Raw genomic sequence first — 18034 nt, 5'->3', positions numbered from 1 at the left:
CTGTGGGATGGACATCTAGTGCTCCAGATCCCTCATCCCCCACAAGGTAGCAGTAAGACTGGCTGTCAGCTCTCCACTGCAAGCCCATAAGCCTGAGGAGCAGGGAACTATTTTCTTTGATTTTGACAGGTGCTGGCTCTTTGAAGTTTAAAAAAAAAAAAAGGGGGGGGGTGGAGCCTTTGCCTGTGTTCATTGATGGGCGTGTGCTGTCTTTTTTTTTTTTTTTTTTAATTTATTAGTTTTTCAAAACTATTACAAAGTAAGAGTCAACTTTGCAAAATGAAATATTAAAGTTTTGAACATACATTCTAATTACACAACTTACAGATAAAAAGTAAACATATTTGTTCAAAAACTAGACATCATAGAGGCAATTCCAAGAGGATGAAATTTGTAAGTGAGGAAAATTTTTTTTTGAAAAACTTATAGTAGAATAATTTGGATATTCATGAAAGTTTCAACAATATACTAATTACTTACACCTCCATTTTTAATAGATATCTGCATCCTAGCAGAGTGCTGTGTTTTATAGACTGCTGGTAGCTGAGGCATTCAGATGTGCAGGACGGGGTTCTGTGAAAGTCTTTACCTGACGCGAGTGTGTCCCTGGTGCAGCCTGACTCTGGCTTTAGGCACGCGACATCACTTCACATGTGATGGCACGTGGGTGTTCTTGCCTTGTTTGTGGAGGATTGCAGGCCAGGTTTAACAGAGCGAGTCTGTTTGGGGTGCCTAGTAGGTGATGAGGGCCCTTCGGTAGCACAATCCAAATTGGCTGTGGCTTCTAGGGCACCTAAGTCAGTAGCAGGTGGTGATTTTTTTTTAGCATTGGCACGGTGGCCATGTTGAGCCCCGTGGCAGAGTCTGCAGCTATAGTGTGTGTGGGGGGGGGGGGTTCCAAGGAGGTCTCCTCCGATGCTTTCTCCTGCTATGCCTGGTGCTGTTGAAAACCGGGAAGAGGCTGAGTTAGTGGATTTTCCTATGGATTAAGTTTCTGGTGATGCTGTGAGGACTTCCCCCGGATCGGGACTCTGAGTCCCAGCCTTTTTCTGCAGACTTTGTGCTCCTGATGCACAAGGCATATTTGTCCTAAAAGGCCCCAGAAGGTTGAGTCCAGGTCACGATCCATGGTGGCAAGACTGGGTTCTCTGTAGGGACGTGCTTGAAGGGCTTTGGACCTTTTTTGTCATCTAGCAAGGCTCTGGGGGACACAGATGTCTAAGGATCCTGGGATGGTGCCAGGGGGGTCCCCAGATGTGGTGACTGTATTAGATGAGGTGGTGAATGTGTGGATGCCATGGATGGGGACCACGAAGAGGTTCTCGTGACTGAGGAGGATGATTCAAAAGTGGTATGACTTTTCCACAGAGAGGAGCTTTGGTCTTTGTTTTTGCAGGTAGTATAGGAACTGGGAATCAAGGTGTCACAGGAGGAGTCTGACTTAGAGGGAGCAGAACCTGTATGGGATAGCTTATGTGGGCCAGCCAAGGTCTTTCCATAAGTGAGCGAAGAAGCTGGTGGTTCAGGAGTGGGGCAGTCCAGAGGATAGATTGAGAGTTGGCAGGGCTATGGCAAAGCTATACCCTTTACCAGAGGATCCACTGGAGTTTTTAGTCCTCCCTAAATTTGATGCCTCTGTTTCCACTGTTACCAAAAAGACCACTTTTCCTAGCGTGTAGCCAGATGGACTCAGGACCAGTGGGTTATGTGCTCCTCTGCTAGCAGATGGGAGACTGAGTCAGATTTCAAAGCTGACGTCAACCTAGATATTAGGGATGTGCATTCGTTTCATTCGTTTAATTCGTTTCATCCGTTTCCCATTACATGTCAATCAGATGTGCATTCGTTTCATATGTTTCATACATTTCATATTACATGCTTGTATGGGAAACGGATGAAACGAATGCACATCCCTACTAGATATACCCCTGCGCTGAGCTCAGCTCTTCAGTATCTCTCCGTCTCCTAGCAGATGCGGACACTATCCCACACATTAGAATAGTGTTAAGAATTACAACAAAGAACAAAAAATGTTTTACCTTAAAGAAGATAGAGCCCCGTTCTCCTGCGGTGATACCTAAGGGGCCCTCCCCCAGTCGAGAATTCCTGAGGTGATTTTCGATATCCCTCAGAGGTGTGCCTTGGTCCGGTAGCCGGTTCCCGGCATGGACTTAGCCCCAGAGTGGCTGAAAGGCAGCGGGTGCACAACGGAGCACAGCGGTGAAGGTAAAGCCCTCTCCCCCCGCAGCTGGAGACCATCCCGGCACATGATCGGTAAGCGCAGAGACCAGGTAAGTAGAAAACTTTAAATTCAGGACTCTGGTCTCCGGGGCTAGGATTGCAGAACTAATTCAGTGTTTTCTTCCGGCGAAATAAAAAGGGAGCACTGATCGGGTTGAGCAGCCTTGGTTGAGCTAGGCCCCGATACGGTGCAGGGGTCCACACACGTGGAGACCCTCGAAGGCGCCATTTTATGCGCGGGGGATGTCTGCGCATCTTCCCTTCTCGACTGGCGGTACACGTGGGGCAGGCTGGACGGCTGATGCACCCAACTTGTGCAATATAGACGTGCGCACTGCTGCGCTTACAGCTGAGCGGACGGCCGCGCTTACAGCTGAGCGGACGGCCGCGCTTACAACTACACACGTGCATTGTGCTCATGCGCATAACTATGCGCACTTTGAAACACATTGCCTGTGCGCCTACACATAGAGGCAATAGCACCGGCATCCAAGAAGCCCAGAAGGCACTCTTTTTGCACATCCTGCCACATCAGAGGCGCGCAGCCTGAACTGGAGTCCTGCCTATGTCAGCATTGCGAAGAAGCCCAGGGGGACCAAAACCTGGTCCCTCACTGTCCAAAGATGGGTCCAGAACCACTACATATGATAGCATCCCTGATCTATGCAACTCCGAAATGGTCTCTCCACAAGAGGGGGCACCTCAGGGGCCACTACTCAGACTCCCCCTGGGATTAACATGGCCCCAAGGACCTTCACCTGGTTAGAATTTTTCCAAGGGCTGCAAGCCTTCGTTCAGGCGCAATCAGCCCCGGCTGTGACCCGGGTTCAGCCCCTGCCGGAAGCACATGATCCTCCCGGTCCGGCTCTCATTCCTCGAGACATGCCTCGCCTAACCAAGAATTTCTCTGACAGGGACCCGGCCACCTCAGATGATGATGGCGGCTCCCTGGAAGGAGGAGAAATCCCTCCAGGCCTGGAACCATACTGAGCCATGCTTTGCTTCTTCCAAAGAGATGAATCACCAGCCCTTGGGTCCTAGACTGGGTACTCCAGGCACGGACCCTATGGGGAAACCAAAGAAAAACCCCATCTTGGTGTCCCTTCATAAAGCCTCATGCTACTTCCCAATGATGGAAGCCATCCAGGAACTGATTGACCTGGAGTGGGATCCCCCGGAGGCCAGCGTTAAAAGGGTTGGGCCTTGGAAGCCTTATACCCACTGGAACCCTCGACCAAGGAATGCCTGCATTTTCCGAAAGTGGAAGCCATGGTCTGTTCCGTCTCAAAGCGAACAACCATTCTTGTTGAGGGAGGAGCTGCATTGAAGGATACTCAGGATAGACGATTAGAATCCATCCTTAAGCAAGCCTTTGACACAACAGCAATGCACTGCAGATTGTTTCCTGCTGCGCACTGGTGTCACATTCCTGTTTGCTCCTCTCGAGAGAGGCAAACAACTCAGGAACATATACCGGTGAAACGATTGAACCAGCAGCAGCCTTTCTGACTGATGCAAGCTCAGATCTGGTGCGGACCTCAGCCAGAGGAGTAGCCTCAGTAGTGGCAGCCAGAAGACTGTTATGGTTGCGGAATTGGTCTGCTGACGCGACCTCTAAAGCGAATCTCACAAGGATACCCTTTAAAGGATCTCTTATTCGGAAGCGAATTGGAGAAGTTAGCCAGCAAGTGGGGCGAATCTCCAGTGCCTCAGCTACTGGAGGACAGGGGTAAAAGATCCCAGAGCCCCTCCCCCAGAAAAACTAGGAACAGAGGCTCTCAACACTTTCGCCCCTACAGGAATTTGCAGTTCCAGGCACCTTGTCCCTCAGGAAGGTCTCAGCCCTTTTAGAACCGACAAACCAAGAAAGGAACAGGCCCAGGGGCAGGCTCCGGCCATACTCCCCAATGAGAATGGGACGACCCATCCATGAGAAGAGGAAATAGGGGGTCGACTTTCCCTCTTCTATCAACGATGGGTCGAGATCACATCGGACAAATGGGTACTAAACATCATTCAAGAAAGTTAATCTCTGGAGTTCCGCAGCATCCCTCGGGACAAATTTGATGTCACCCTGCCCTCCCACACCAAGAGACTGGCAGTGGAAGCCACTCTGACAAGACTACTCAGTCTGAAGGCAATAACTCCGGTTCCTACGCCCCAACAAAATACAGGGTGTTATTCCATCTATTTTATCGTTCCCAAGAAAAGGATCATTCCGACCCATCTTGGATCTCAAGAACATCAACTGTCATCTGCAGATACTACACTTCTGCATGGAGACTCTTCGCGCCATAGTAATGGCAGTACAATCAGGAGAGTTCCTAACCTCCCTGGACCTCTCCGAAGCCTTCCTACACATTCCAGTCCATCTAGATCACCAGCATTTTCTACGCTTTGCGGTACTGGAACACCATTACCAGTTCCGAGCGCTACCCTTTGGACTAGCAACCGCCCCCAGAACATTCTCCAAAATTATGGTGGTCGTGGCGGCAACACTGAGGAAGGAAGGGATCCTGGTACACCCTTACTTGGACGACTGGCTGATCAGAGCAAAATTTTCGGAAGAGCCGGCAGGTGACCAGCAGAGTCAAGAACCTACTGCAGGAGCTCGGTTGGGTCGTGAACACGGTCAAGAGCAGTCTGTAGCCCTCTGTCTCTAGAGTACCTGGGGGCCTGTTTCGACACCAAACAGAACAGTCTTCCTCCCTCCCTCAAGGAGAAGAAAACTGATGGAACAATTACGACGATTGATGACCAATGCATGCCCCAAGGTATGGGACTATCTTCAAGTCCTCAGGCTCATGGCATCAACCCTGGAGGTTGTTCCATGGGCAAGAACTCATATGCAACCACTCCAGTGCTCCTTACTGTCACGCTGGAACCCACTGTCCCAGGACTACTCAGTTCGCCTCAAACTACCAGCAGAGGTACGTTCTCAGCTTCAGTGGAGCGCATAATGGTGTTTCACATTGCTGAGGTAGAAAACGTTCAGGCGGATTTTCTAAGTTGGAAGGCATTAGATCCTGGGGAGTAGGAGCTGTCAGAGACAGTAAAGTGTGTTGTTTGGAACAGGGTGTTCTCCTCATATAGATCTAATGGTGACCAGTCAGAATGCCAAAGCTCACTAGTTTTACAGTCTTTGAAGGAAGCATGAGGCAGAGGGCATAGATGCCCTAGTGTTACCATGGCCTTTTCTTTCATGGCCTCTGGTAGGCAAAGTGATAAAGAAGATAGAGAAACATCCAGGAGAAGTGATCCTAGTGGCCCTGGAGTGACCCTGCCGCTGCTGGTTCGTGGATCTTGTCAACATGGCCATAGATGGACCACTGAGGTTTGGCCGTCTGTCGAACCTTCTTCACCAGGGACCAATATTTTCAGACCAGGTGGCTCACTTTAGTCTAGCAGCCTGGCTTTTGAGAGAAGATGGCTGAGTAAGAGAGGATATCCCGAAGCGGTTATTACCACCTTGTTGCAGGCCAGAAGAACTTCCACCTCTTTGGCATATATTCGAGTTTGGTGTGTTGCTAACAAGATACAGGTTCTTCAGGCTTCTGTTTCACACATTTTGACTTTTCTTCCGGAGAGTTTGGTCAAAGGTCTGGCCTTTAATTCTCTTAGGGTACAGATAGCCCTGAGCAGTCTCCTTGGAAAGGTACAGGGTCATTCTCTGGGCATCTGGATGTCATGCGTTTTCTCTTAGGGGGGTGGGGGCAACAAAGAACTTGCGGCCTCTGGTGAGGAAGACCTGTCTGTCTTGGAATCTGAATCTGGTGTTTAAAGGTCTGTGTGAGGCTCTGTTTGAACCACTGAGAAGTTTATTTATTTAAAATATTTTCTATACCATCGTTTAGCAATGTACCATCACAACGATTTACATAGAGGCACATATATTTAGTTTGGTTACAAAAAGTATCTATGAAAGTGCCACTACAGTATCGGTACATGGATCTAATCTATTTATATGATTAATAGGGTAATCATACAAGAATTGTGCTTAAACCGGAGTTCTCTAACATTATCTTTTGAGTATAAAAATAAAACATGTGAGACCATGCATCTAGGTAATCTTGTTCTGTGTTTCTTTTCTCATTGTAAAATGCTTTCCTGAATAGCCATGTTTTTAAACTTTTTTGAAGAGTTTTGGATCACTCTGTAATCTTGTCTCTAGTGGCAATTTGTTCCATAATGTTAGACCAGTCAAGGATAGTGCTTTCTCTCTAACTTGTGTTAGCTTCGCTGTCTTTGCCGAAGGGATTGTTAGTATAGCTTTATTGGCTGATCTCAGATTTCTCTGAGGTGCACCCTTAAAGGATTTGACTCTTAAAGTGGTTTTCCTGGTTGCTATTTATTCAGTCCGAAGGATTTCGGAGCTCTAGGCATTGTCTTATTGGGATCCATTTTTGCAGATTTCGGAATTGGGAGTTTCGTTATGCATGGTGCCCTCTTTTACCTAAGGTGGTTTTGGTGTTCCTTGTTAACCAGTCTGTGGAACTTCCTGCCTTTCCAGAGTTGTATTCTTCCATGCCTCATGCAAGGGAGCTTAGGCTTCTAGATTGAGGCGGACTCTTGAGGTATCTGAAGGTTAATAATGAGTTCTGTAGCTCGTATCACCTTTTTGTTCTGCAGAGCAGTCCATAGGAGGAGTGTCAAGCTTCTAAAGCTACGATCACACATTGGCTTAAGGAAGTGATTGGTTCCACACACATCTCTAAGGGGTGTTTAGTGCCTGAAGGTTTGAGAGCGCATTTGAAATGGGCTCGGGTGTGCTCTTGGGCCGAGGCTCAGCAGGTTTCTCCACTGAGATTTGCAGGGTGGCAACTTAGAAGTCGCTGCACACTTTCACCAGACACTATCATTTGGATGTCAGGGCTCTGACTGGGGGTTTTAGTGAGTGTTCTGCGAGCGAGACTCTCCAGGTCCCACCCAAGCTAGAGGCGCTTAGGTATTTCCCAAGAGTCTGGACTGATCTGGGTACATACTTGAAAGAAAAATGTCTTCGTAATTGCTAATTTTCATTCTTGTAGTACCATAGATCAGTCCAGATGCCTGCCCATTTAGGGTGGGAGAGTGCGGCTCATTCTGATGGTTTGAATGTAATGCAGACTAGTCAGGGGGTTTTCTGCCCTATTTGTGGACTTTACTTTTTGGACAGTTTTCCAGTTGGTTTAATCGTCACCATCCTCTTGTTTGTTTGGGGGAGTTTTGGTTGTTGAGGTTGGTTAGTGTACTCATCATCTTGGCTTGGGTGCAGGTCAATACTGAGGGACTGCAGATGGCACACTGGGTTATGTACAGAGTCAGTGAAACTTTCTCTGTCTCCCTCTGCTGGCTGATGCAAAACCCAGGAGTCTGGACTGATCTGTGATACTGCTGGTAAGAACCAATTTTTATAGTGGTCTTCCACCCCAAAGAATAGATTCTAGGACTTTTGGCACCACCTTCCTCTTGAGGGTCTGTCCCCTATTCTTTGTTCTCTTTTGAATTCTTCCTTTGTCATTTGCCTCTCTGCACTTTATATATATATCTCAACCTTCTAGCTTCCCTTCTCTGTCCCTTTTGCTTCTCATTTCTACTGCTCTCTCTCCTTATAGATCCTCTCTCAATATCTCATTTACAAGTCTTTCATCCCTCTATCTCTCTGATAGCTTGTGGACAGTTGGCCACACTGCAGCTATCCCATTATCCTGTCATACATTTCCTATTCAACAACAAAGTTCATTTTAAGGGAAAACAATAGCTGTCAAAGGATCCAGCCAGCGATAGCAATTTTGAATTTGTTTTTTTAAGTCCATGTTGCATGATACTAGGAATGGGAGTTGGAAAAACTGTTAATGTTACCTTAGTGACGGCATGTGGGGTAGTAGTTTTATACCCAACATTCCCATCATGGAGCCATAGAGGAATACATGACATCTAATAGGCCACAGTAAGAGATGCAATGCTAATCCCTAAGTGCACTCTTTATAATAGGACCGTCATAAACAATACTAATGGGAAATACATCTCTTGCTACAGACCAGATGTGTACTCAACTGATATATCTGTAAAACATGTGGAAGATTTATATCGTAAGTTTGAAGATTAGTAGATGAAGGAAAGAAATGAATGCAAGCTGCTCTTTATTTGAGATTATTTATGGTTGCAGAGCAGGGATTTTATTTTTTGTGACATAATCTTGTAGCCTCATTTTTTTGTATTGCGGAAACAGCTTGTCCCCAGTCTCATCCCCAAAATTCACATTCCCTTACAGCAAGACGATGTAGATTTGCTTCTCTGTCTTTTGGCTTAGATCGAAGTACAGGGTCTGAGCTATGAACAGAGGACGGGCCTTTCATGGTCTTTTGACCAAGACTTTAGGACCTGTACAATAGCGGGGTATGGTGGCAAGGGTTAATGCCATCTGACTTCCACTGGGGACATTGTGTGATGACTTTTGCCAAAACAGCAGCATTAAACCTTTTTGTTATTTAAAAAAAAAAAAAGGGGGGGGGGTGCTGTAATTATGGGTATTCTATGTGTGCTTGGCTTTGCTGCCTGCCACTTCTTTAGAAGTGAGTTATGATGTGGACTGCAACTGTTGTACCTTTGTCTCTTAGGGATGGTGGCTTGCGTTTTGGGGAAATGGAGCGAGACTGCCAAATTGCTCATGGTGCAGCCCAGTTTCTCAGGGAAAGACTGTTTGAAGCCTCAGATCCATACCAAGTTCATGTGTGCAATCTGTGTGGAATAATGGCAATAGCCAATACCAGGACGCACACCTACGAGTGCAGGGGATGTCGCAACAAAACACAGGCAAGTATACGTTTTATTCTTTATCTTGTGATGTGGACCAAAGGTTGAGCAGAGTTCAGGGTATAGATGTTAGAAGCCTTGTGAAAAAAATGTGCTGGTGTTCAATGGAGACTGTGGTCAGAAGGAAGGTAAGCAAGTTTGCATTTCTTTAGTTTGCCAAGTGCAAACATATTATGAATAATGTGCAACTGATTCTGCTAATTTGCATATCTGTAGATGGTGAACTGTGTAATATGACCAATAAAGACTCTGAAAATGTTTTTAGGCACTGGCCATCTGTGGGACAGGTTGCAAAGAAAACCTTTACCAAGTATGCATTTGTCTCGGTTCCACATCTAGCCAGCATCATTGTACGTGGCAAGGCATGAATAGACTTCTGTTTAAAAATTGTTTTAATACAGCAGCCCGACTGAAACAAAATAAAAATCTCCATGCAATTACAGGACTTGCAGTTAATTATGTATTTAAGTGCAATATGCCTTCTGCATTTTGTCTGTGAAGGTATGCATCACAGCTAAAATCCTGTCCTTTTATTTTTTTATGAAGATTTCCTGTTGACTTTATCATCTGGCTGATATCCAGAATATTAACATTACTTCTCAGCACTTATTTCAGTCAGTAATTAAGCAGTTTTCAATAATGTCATCAAATCAATTTTATTATGTTTTTTTCATAACATTCTTTATACAAATAAAATGTAACATGATTTTTTTTTTTTATTGTACTTTACTCAGTAATTCATACAGAATACCTAATTTACCAAGCACATTAATTTAAATTGAAAACTAATGAAAATATTGGTATTGCATCAATGTATTTCAATAGCAAATTAAAAAATAATCTTTACAAGGAAAATTGATTTACTTGGGGAAAATCCAGTTTAGATCAACAGTGAACCTCATACCCTGTCAAGTACAAAAAGAAGAAGAAATTCAAATCACTTTCAAAAATGTTTTTATTGATTTGATTTAGGAATAAAAATGCACGGGCTGCCAAGAAATGGCATGCTGATCAAAGCAGAAACAGTGTACTGCTTCCAAACTCTGCCCAGGTTGTCTTCCAGTGAAAACCAGAACCATTCCCCACAAGATATTGCATGTGGAAGTGATGGGTAAATGTGCCCTTACTTTCAGCATGCCTTATGTATGGTGTTATACAGGGTGGGCAGAGGCAGCACTGGTGAGTGCTGTCATTCTGGGCAGGAGATTTTCATTGTATGTAAGAATTTAAGATATGCCATGCTGACTCGGACCAAAGGTCAGTTGAATCCAGCATCCTGTCTGACAGTGGCCAATCCAAATCAGATGACAGTACCCAAAGAGTAGATTTGTTCCTTCTTGATGAGTCCCAGGGATAAGATGTGATTTTCCTAAATCTACCTGGTGGTAATGCTTTATGGACTCTCCAGGAGCTTGTCCAAACCCATTTTAAACTCTATGTGAGAAGCCTTAACCACATCCTCTGGTAACAAATTCTTCAGCTTGATTTTGCATTGGGTGAAAAAGTACAATTTGTTAATTTCAAGGCATATCCTCTTCTTTTAGTACAATTTGAAAGGGTAAAGAACAGTTCCCCATTTACGTGTTCTAATCTTCTCATGATTTTATAGTGTCTCCTCATGTTCCTGCTCAGCAGTTTCCTGTCTAACTGAATAACCCTAGCCTGTATAGCCTTTCTTCATAAGGGAGCTTTTCCATCCCCTTTATCATTTTTGTCACCTTCCTCCACTTCTTTTCTAATTCTGCTGTCCTTTTTGAGATGGGAAGAAAACAAGGTGGAATAGAAGCCAGATGTCTGATCAGAAACTTTATTTTATGGAGATGTGGTTTTATAAAACAAGCCAGACTCCGGCCGAGTTGGTCCATCACTTTTTGCGATGGGGCAACCAGAACAGCACACAGTACTCTAGGTGCGCTCTAATGATCAGTAGACGTAAATATAATATTTTCTGTTTTATCCTCCATTCTTTTTCGGATCATTCCTTACATTCTATTTCATTTTTTGACCGTTGTACACGTTGCTGAGGATTTCAACGTATTGTCCACTAGAGCTCCTGGCTGGTGACTCCTTACATGGAACCCAGCTTTGTGTGCCTGTAGTTTGGATTGCTGGGTTCCATGTTTGGAGTCACCAGCCAGGGAAAGGACCTTAAAGCCCTTGTGGACAATACATTAAAATCCTGAGCCCAGTGTGTGGTAATGGTCTAAAAAGCAAATTGAATGTTAGGAATGATCTGTAAAAGAATGGAAAATATCATATTGTCTCTGCGTCCATCCATGGTGTGACCACACCTTATATATTGTGTGTAGTTCTGGTTGCCCTGTCTCAAGAAACTCAGCGTAATTAGAAAAGGTGCACAGAAGGGTAACACATGATAAAATGGAATGGAATGGCTGTCTTGTGCATAGAGAGGATTTTTCAGTGACTTCTGAATCAGTAGCATCTCCTGAAGGGATGATTTGTTCAGATTTTTTTTCCTGCTTCCACTAAGAAGTGAGCAGTGTTGCTGCTGTTTTATGGTCTTGGGCAGAAACATTTTCAGTGATATCCCCAGGAGTGTAAGTATAGTTGCTGTTCTATTTCAGAAAAAAAAAAGTTTGGCTTCAGCTGTTTGGTTGGTATGCTTAGAGATTTAGATGCAGTATTGCAGCCATATAAGGAAATTCCGAAAACTTCTTGTCCAAAAATTTGCTCTCTGGACTATTTGAGTTTTGTAGCCTGTTACTACTTATGGGAAACATCTTTTATAGTTTAGTCAGGAAGGATGATATGACATAATTTGAATAAGAGCAAAGAGGACACATTGCTATAAAAGTTTTAGTAGTTGACAAGGCTGCATTGTGAATTATAGCGAACATATACCAAGCTCTAATATTAGCCCTAAATACATGGTTTGCAGCTAAGACACTTTATTTTATTTTGCATCATGTGTTCTGTGAACTCGATGAATCCCTGCTTGGAAATCTCATGCCTTGGGAAATGAATGGTTCATTTTCTGTGTGATGCCACAAATGGTGTTACAAATGGACTAATTGAGATAATATCTTGTTAACATGGCTATTCCTAGGCGGTGAATGGAATTGCTGAAATGTCAGTTTTGGGGTTTGGTTTTTTTTAATATAATTGAGAATTACTGCTTCATATGAGCACATTTAAAATACTGCCCAGAAGCAGGATGCAGTTTCCTTTTGAAAAGCCACTTAAGGAGTAATGAAAATCTTTAACGGCCATAATTAAATGTAATTGCTAAACATGGGTAAACACAGCAAACTGTCATTTTTTATGTAGATTGTTGTAAGTCACTTGCAATTTTATTTTTTAATGTGGCATGTTTCTGTCAGTGGCAGGGCAGTGGTGACTAAGCTGAAAGCTGCATTGGGCAGTGCTGAGAAGGTTATATTTGGCTGGAGTGTGCTAATGTGGCAGCAGTCAGTGCCAGAATGGTAGCTCTGGTACTTGAATCCTCGAGAACCAGAACCAGTCTGCAAGATATCCATGATAAATATGCATGAGGTGGCTTTTCATGCTGAAACTGACTGGGGAGAGGGGGTTGGTATTGGAGAACCTGTGCTAGAATACCTGCACTCAGGGCTTGAGAAATCCCAGGCAGAGACACTGTGGCTACCCTGGTCCTGTGAAGATACCGTGATCCCTAGCTGTTGTCAGGCTATAAAATTGAAGAGGGGCGCTGGGCCAAGGAGTGGAGAAAGAAGAGGAAAATAAAGCAGTGGAAGGAAAGAGCAACAAAAAGCATTCATCCCCCTATTCCCTTGCAGGGGAGGAAGGGGATTACCTAAAGAAAGCAAAACAAATTCTCTTGCTCCTAACTTGTTGCCTGCTCCCAAGGTTTCTAAATATTTCTCCATCCCTGCCTGGTTTTGCTAAGTGCCTTTAAATGCCTGAAAAGTGCATTTATCCCAATGTGAATCTACACCCTGTAGTGACGGACTTTGTTCCCTTGAAATTTCTTCACTTTATATCAGTTACAGAAGTCCCCAGGGTAAGGGTAAAATTTAGAATTTTAGTCTTTTCAAAATTGTTTCCTCCTTCAGTGGTTACCAGGATGTAGTTAATCTGCTTTTCAGCTGCAATGATTCTGAAATGACGCTATTGCTAACGTCTGCCTGCTCTCTTTCAGATTTCCTTGGTGCGAATGCCATATGCCTGCAAGCTCCTGTTTCAAGAGTTGATGTCCATGAGCATTGCACCGCGTATGATGTCTTTCTAATGCCAGCAGAGCTTTGCCACATACCCTGTAGTCAACACAGTCTCTCTCCTGGTTCTGTAGTGTTCTGTTTTTATTTATCACCAAATGGAGTTTCAAAAATTTACATCATCTCTGTGCTACAGATGCAAATTATTTTAAAGTGTTTTTCTGCTGGTTTTGCTAACTGTTAATGGTCAATTTGTAATGGCCTTGTGGGGCAAATGTTGCTCTGTGTAAATAGGAACAATAAAGTTTTGTAGACAAAGTTGTTTTTCAGATTTATTTGTACATATTAGCTGTATATACCTTCTGGAAGCTAAACTGAGGACTAATTGTCAAGAAAAGTAGATATCAGATGAAGAGGCAAGTAGGTGTAGTTTTTCACAAATCTAAAAGCAGATTCCAGGAAGTTTTAAAGTTCTGTACCTTGAGCTGTTAAGAATAAAAACAAAACAGTGGTTAGGTGCCTGTATTCAATATCAATATGTCAATGAAAATAGCGCATATTCCAGCATACTGTTTACCCTCTGTTCCATCTATCAGTCCTTAAGAATTAGAAGAAAAAATCTGACTTGGGCCTTGTGCTTTCCCTGTTCTCCTTCCTCTGTGGTTACTGCTTCTAATCTACCACTGTCCTCTCCCTGCTGTTTATATCCACCTTCCCTATCCCTGACCGATCAGTGCCCTGGTGGAGTTGTGCATGATGCTGTCCTGCAGTCTAGATCTAGCAGGACGGTTAAACCAGCCAGAGCACTATGAGCTAGTATATACCTGCATTCCCTTGGCAGCCCCCATCCGTCTTTCTGTAGGTTTCCATGCCAAATAGGAATTGGGTGTATCTGCTAACAACGATTGCAGCAGCACAAAAAAATGTTCTTAGTAGCAATGAATCAGAAACCTGTTGCCAAGCCCAATGGCTACCTTAATAGAGGTGGAAAATGAGCCTTCTTTTGGGTAAGAAGGCAGCAGAGAGGATCAAAGGTTAGTGGGATGATGTAAGATGAGTGTCAGGGAGTAGGAGGGGAGATTAAAGGAGGAGAGAAACAACCAGGAAAAATAGAAAAGATGTGACAGTTGCAAGGAGAGTGGTTGGTGTAGAATAGAAGAAGAAATGAGAATAAAGAAAAACAAAAAATGGACAGATTCTTCTAGATGAAGAGTAGGACTATGCAGCAGGAATTGCAAGATTTTGAGTTTTTACTGATGGTTGATTATATTTAGGGACCTTGCTTTTCAGTTTTTTATTTTTCCAGGGCATTTCCATATTATAATAAATGGAAAACTGGAAAAAAAAAATCAGTGGAAAAATGACTTATAACACATAGGAATAAAATCAGTGGAAGTCATTTTTCCACAGATTTTTTTTGTTTGTTTTAACATTGAAATTCCCATGAAAAATAAAATAAACTGAAAACAAGTCTTGCTTATATTTTATCTATGCTTTGGGAACTATTATCAAATGCTGACAAACCCAGTTCTATGTTATGTTTTCAATAAGATGTGATTTTATTGTTTTGTTACTGTTTAGTGTGTGATAGGGGAAAGTAGTCTGCTCAGAAAGGGAACATACATAGTAACATGGTCTTTTTCTGCTGTCAATACTAATTGGTCAATCCAATCTGCCGAGCCATTTTTCTATAGTAGTAACTGCCGCTTCGTGTAGGCCACCCCCATGTCAAGGTAGTATCTGCCGCTCCATGCAGTTTATCCCCAAGTCTTATATACATATATAGCAACATTTTTACTGGGTTAGGAGCCTTCTTGAAAATTCAGACAATGCTGCTTGACTTATTTTTCTTTTGGATTTGGCAACAGAAGCAGTCCTGTGCTTTTTCCCTTATGTCTGCTCATCAATACCCCTAAACCATAAAAGTCAAGGCCCAAGTTGGATGTCTGAATCCTATTCCCCTCCCCCACCATCAAAGTGGAGAGCGATGTTGCAGTTGCGTCAAAAGCATCAAGCTTATTGGTTAAGGGTAATTATCCCTGTGCATTTTAAGGGTAGTAACTGCTATTGAGCAGATTACCCCTATGCATCCTTTTCTTCAATTCCATCATCCAACCTTTAGGGATCCACTGTGTTTATCTCGTGCTCCTTTGAATTCTTTCACTATTTTTGTGTTCATCACCTCCTCCAGAAGGGCATTCCAGGCATCCACCACTCTTTCCGTGAAGAAATATTTCCTGATGTTGGTTCTCAGTCGTCACCCCTGGAGTTTCATTTTGTGATCCCTAATTCTACTGTTTCCTTTTCAACAGAAAAAGTTCAAAGTTCATGCATCATTACAACTTTTCAGGTATCTGAAGAACTGCCTGTTCCCTCCTGTAACATTTTGACTGGCTGCAGGACAGCCCACAACCAACCATACTCTTCTCCAGCTCCAAGATGCCATCCTGCCATATCCCTGGGTTTTCCTTAGGCATGCAGTGCCTCTTAAAGGCCTGTGATGGGAAACCTGTCAGCTGGCACTCACTGATGTCATCAATTCTTGTATTTAAACCCTGGTGCTACAATAAGCAGATGCCTCAGCAACAGGTCCTCCTGCCTTGCAGTGTGTGTTTACTGTGCTTTACCTTGCTTTCAGGCCGATACAGTAAAGTGCGGCTGCGGTTACCCTGCTTCTAACCTGCTTTCTACTCACAATTTGGCCGCGTTAGCCCAACCCGCGATTCACTATCCCTTTTAACCCATCCGCTTCTTTAAATCAACGGGTACCCCTTTCTGCCCGCGGCATGTATATGAGAAGTAAACTATCAGATTAGCTATTCCGCCCCCCCCCATTCAGTAACGCGCGCCCCGTCTATCGCCTTTTTAACCTGCAGTTTAGCCGCGCGTTTAACCTGCTATTTTACCGCCTACCCCTACCCTTGCGTTAGAGGCAGGGGTAAGGGTAAACGGCAAATTTCCCCCAAAAGAAAACCTAAAATCCCCTCCTCCTGAAGCGACTGGACATGTAAAATATGTGAATAAGTGTAACCAACTTACTTTTTGTTTCTTTTTCAGCCTTCTCTGCCGTCCTCCGGAGGGGGCAGCCGGCGGGGGCAGCGAAGCGTACGCCATGACGTCATGCGCTTCGCTGGCTTGAGCGCCCAAATTGACGGGCGCTCAAGCCAATGAAAGCACATGGACGGGTGTGCGTGACGTCACGCACACCCGTCCATGTGCTTTCGCTGGCTTGAGCGCCCGTGCACTACGGGCGTGCGTTCGTCCGTCTTCGCCGGCGGGGGCCGCTGGAAGCCACTTTCGCCGCCGGCTGCCCCCTCTGGAGGACGGCAGAGAAGGCTGAAAGGGCTGAAAAAGAAACAAAGTAAGTTGGTTACACTTATTCACATATATTTTACATGTTGAGTTGCTTTGGGAGGAGGGGATTTTAGGTTTTTAGGTTTTCTTTGGTTAAAGTTGGGATCCACTTCCTGGTGCCTGTCATTTCAAATGTTATTTCCCTGTACGTACCCGGATCAGTCCAGACTGTGGGTTGAGCCTCCTTTCCAGCAGGTGGAGACAGACTAAAACTTGAAGGATGCCCTATATCAGGACAGAGCCTATCCTCTAACCCAGGGGTGGGCAATTCCAGTCCTTGAGGGCCACAAACCTGTCGAGGTTTTAGGATATCCTAATGAATATGCATGACATAGATTTGCATACAACTGAGGCAGAGTGCATGCAAATCTCTCATGCATATTCATTAGGGATATCCTGAAAACCAGACTGGTTTGTGGCCCTCAAGGACCGGAAGTGCCCACCCCTGCTCTAACCCTTCAGTATTCGTCTGTCTCCAGCAGGTGCAGCAGCTCACCCTTCGTTCTCTGCTTAGGCTAGTCAGCCTTTTCTTTCTTCCTCTCGGATCAAGCAAGTACTTATTCTTATTTTCCTTAGTAGTAAGGGACTTTTTCTTTAGTGATTTTTTTTTCCTTTTCTTCTGTGGGAGACTGTTCCATCTCCCGGCTCTTGCCAGTCTCAGGGGGGCTTTTCCCCTTGTGCGCTGCATAGCCTGAGTCCGTTCCGCTTCCCGGTATGGGGACCGAGTCTCTCTGGGTCTCGTCTTCCCCCCCCCCCGGCTGCCGAGAAGGTTTAGAACCCGCTGCTGCGCTCAGTTTAAAAAAAAAAAAAAAAAAGTGAATAAATATTTAAAAGAGGAATTTCACTTTTTATTATTAAGTTGCAGGTATTTCCCCTACCTCCAGCTTATTTGCAGCAGTAGACCCATATTTTTCTTCTTTGGGTCTCAGAAGGCTTGAACCGGCAGCCAGACAGGCAGGAGTCAGCAGGATTCCCCCCTGCTTCACTCCTGGCCTCCAGGCTGTCAATCAATTTTTTCTGCACCTTTTTTTTTCCTCAGAGCTGCTCTCTTTGCCGCGGGTAGGCAGCCTGCCTCTTTTCTGCCAGCCCCCATAGAGTTTTTGCCGTGGGGGTTTCTTCTATGCCTCCCTTCCGGGTGGGGAATGTCCCTCCTTGGCAGGGAAGGCAAATTTAGCCCAGGGATCCCGTCCCCAGAGCTTGGCCAGGCCGTTCTCGGGTCGGGAAGCCCGGGAATGGTGGCCATTTTGGATTTTTTATCTGCTCCGTTTTCTGAGCTTCCTGGGGCTGGGGGGGCCAATTTTTTTGCAGCTACCCCCTGATTTCAGCCCCCCAGGAAGGGTTTTTTGTCACCCCCTTGCCTCCCCCTTCCCCTCCCCCACCCGGGATTTTTGGGCTCTTTTTTTCTGTATTTTTTCCCTCCTGCGTAAATTCCCTTTAGTGAGCATGCAGGAGGAGGTGGAAGGGTCCCCCACTTGCGCCCCCCCCCCCCC

At 44.8% G+C, this 18034-nt stretch overlaps 2 protein-coding genes across 3 annotated transcripts in view; one reads left to right on the top strand and one right to left on the bottom strand.

Annotated features, from left to right (window-relative positions):
• POLR2B (RNA polymerase II subunit B) overlaps nucleotides 1–13508 on the top strand; it is a 177912-nt gene extending 164404 nt beyond the window's left edge. The window contains exons 24-25 of the mRNA XM_029600967.1: nucleotides 8841–9036; nucleotides 13175–13508. Of these exons, the coding sequence (XP_029456827.1) occupies nucleotides 8841–9036; nucleotides 13175–13264 (286 nt within the window). The 3' untranslated portion in view covers nucleotides 13265–13508. The remainder of the gene's footprint in view (nucleotides 1–8840; nucleotides 9037–13174) is intronic.
• Nucleotides 9674–18034, bottom strand: part of IGFBP7 (insulin like growth factor binding protein 7) — a 102699-nt gene continuing 94338 nt past the window's right edge. The window contains exons 5-6 of one of the 2 annotated variants that reach the window (XR_003856618.1): nucleotides 13550–13675; nucleotides 9674–9941 (exon numbers count right to left, since the gene is read on the bottom strand). Coding sequence is in view for 1 of the 2 variants with exons in the window: in XM_029601000.1 (XP_029456860.1) it covers nucleotides 13656–13675 (20 nt within the window). In the remaining variant the exon portion in view is untranslated. Of the gene's footprint in view, nucleotides 13676–18034 lie in introns of both variants that reach the window. The other variant, XM_029601000.1, reaches the window with a different exon arrangement.

Source organism: Rhinatrema bivittatum, chromosome 1, assembly GCF_901001135.1.
Source record: "Rhinatrema bivittatum chromosome 1, aRhiBiv1.1, whole genome shotgun sequence".
NCBI classification, from domain to species: domain Eukaryota; kingdom Metazoa; phylum Chordata; class Amphibia; order Gymnophiona; family Rhinatrematidae; genus Rhinatrema; species Rhinatrema bivittatum.
The sequence above is the reverse complement of the archived record's forward strand: the minus strand, read 5'-3'. Positions and strand labels throughout refer to the sequence as shown.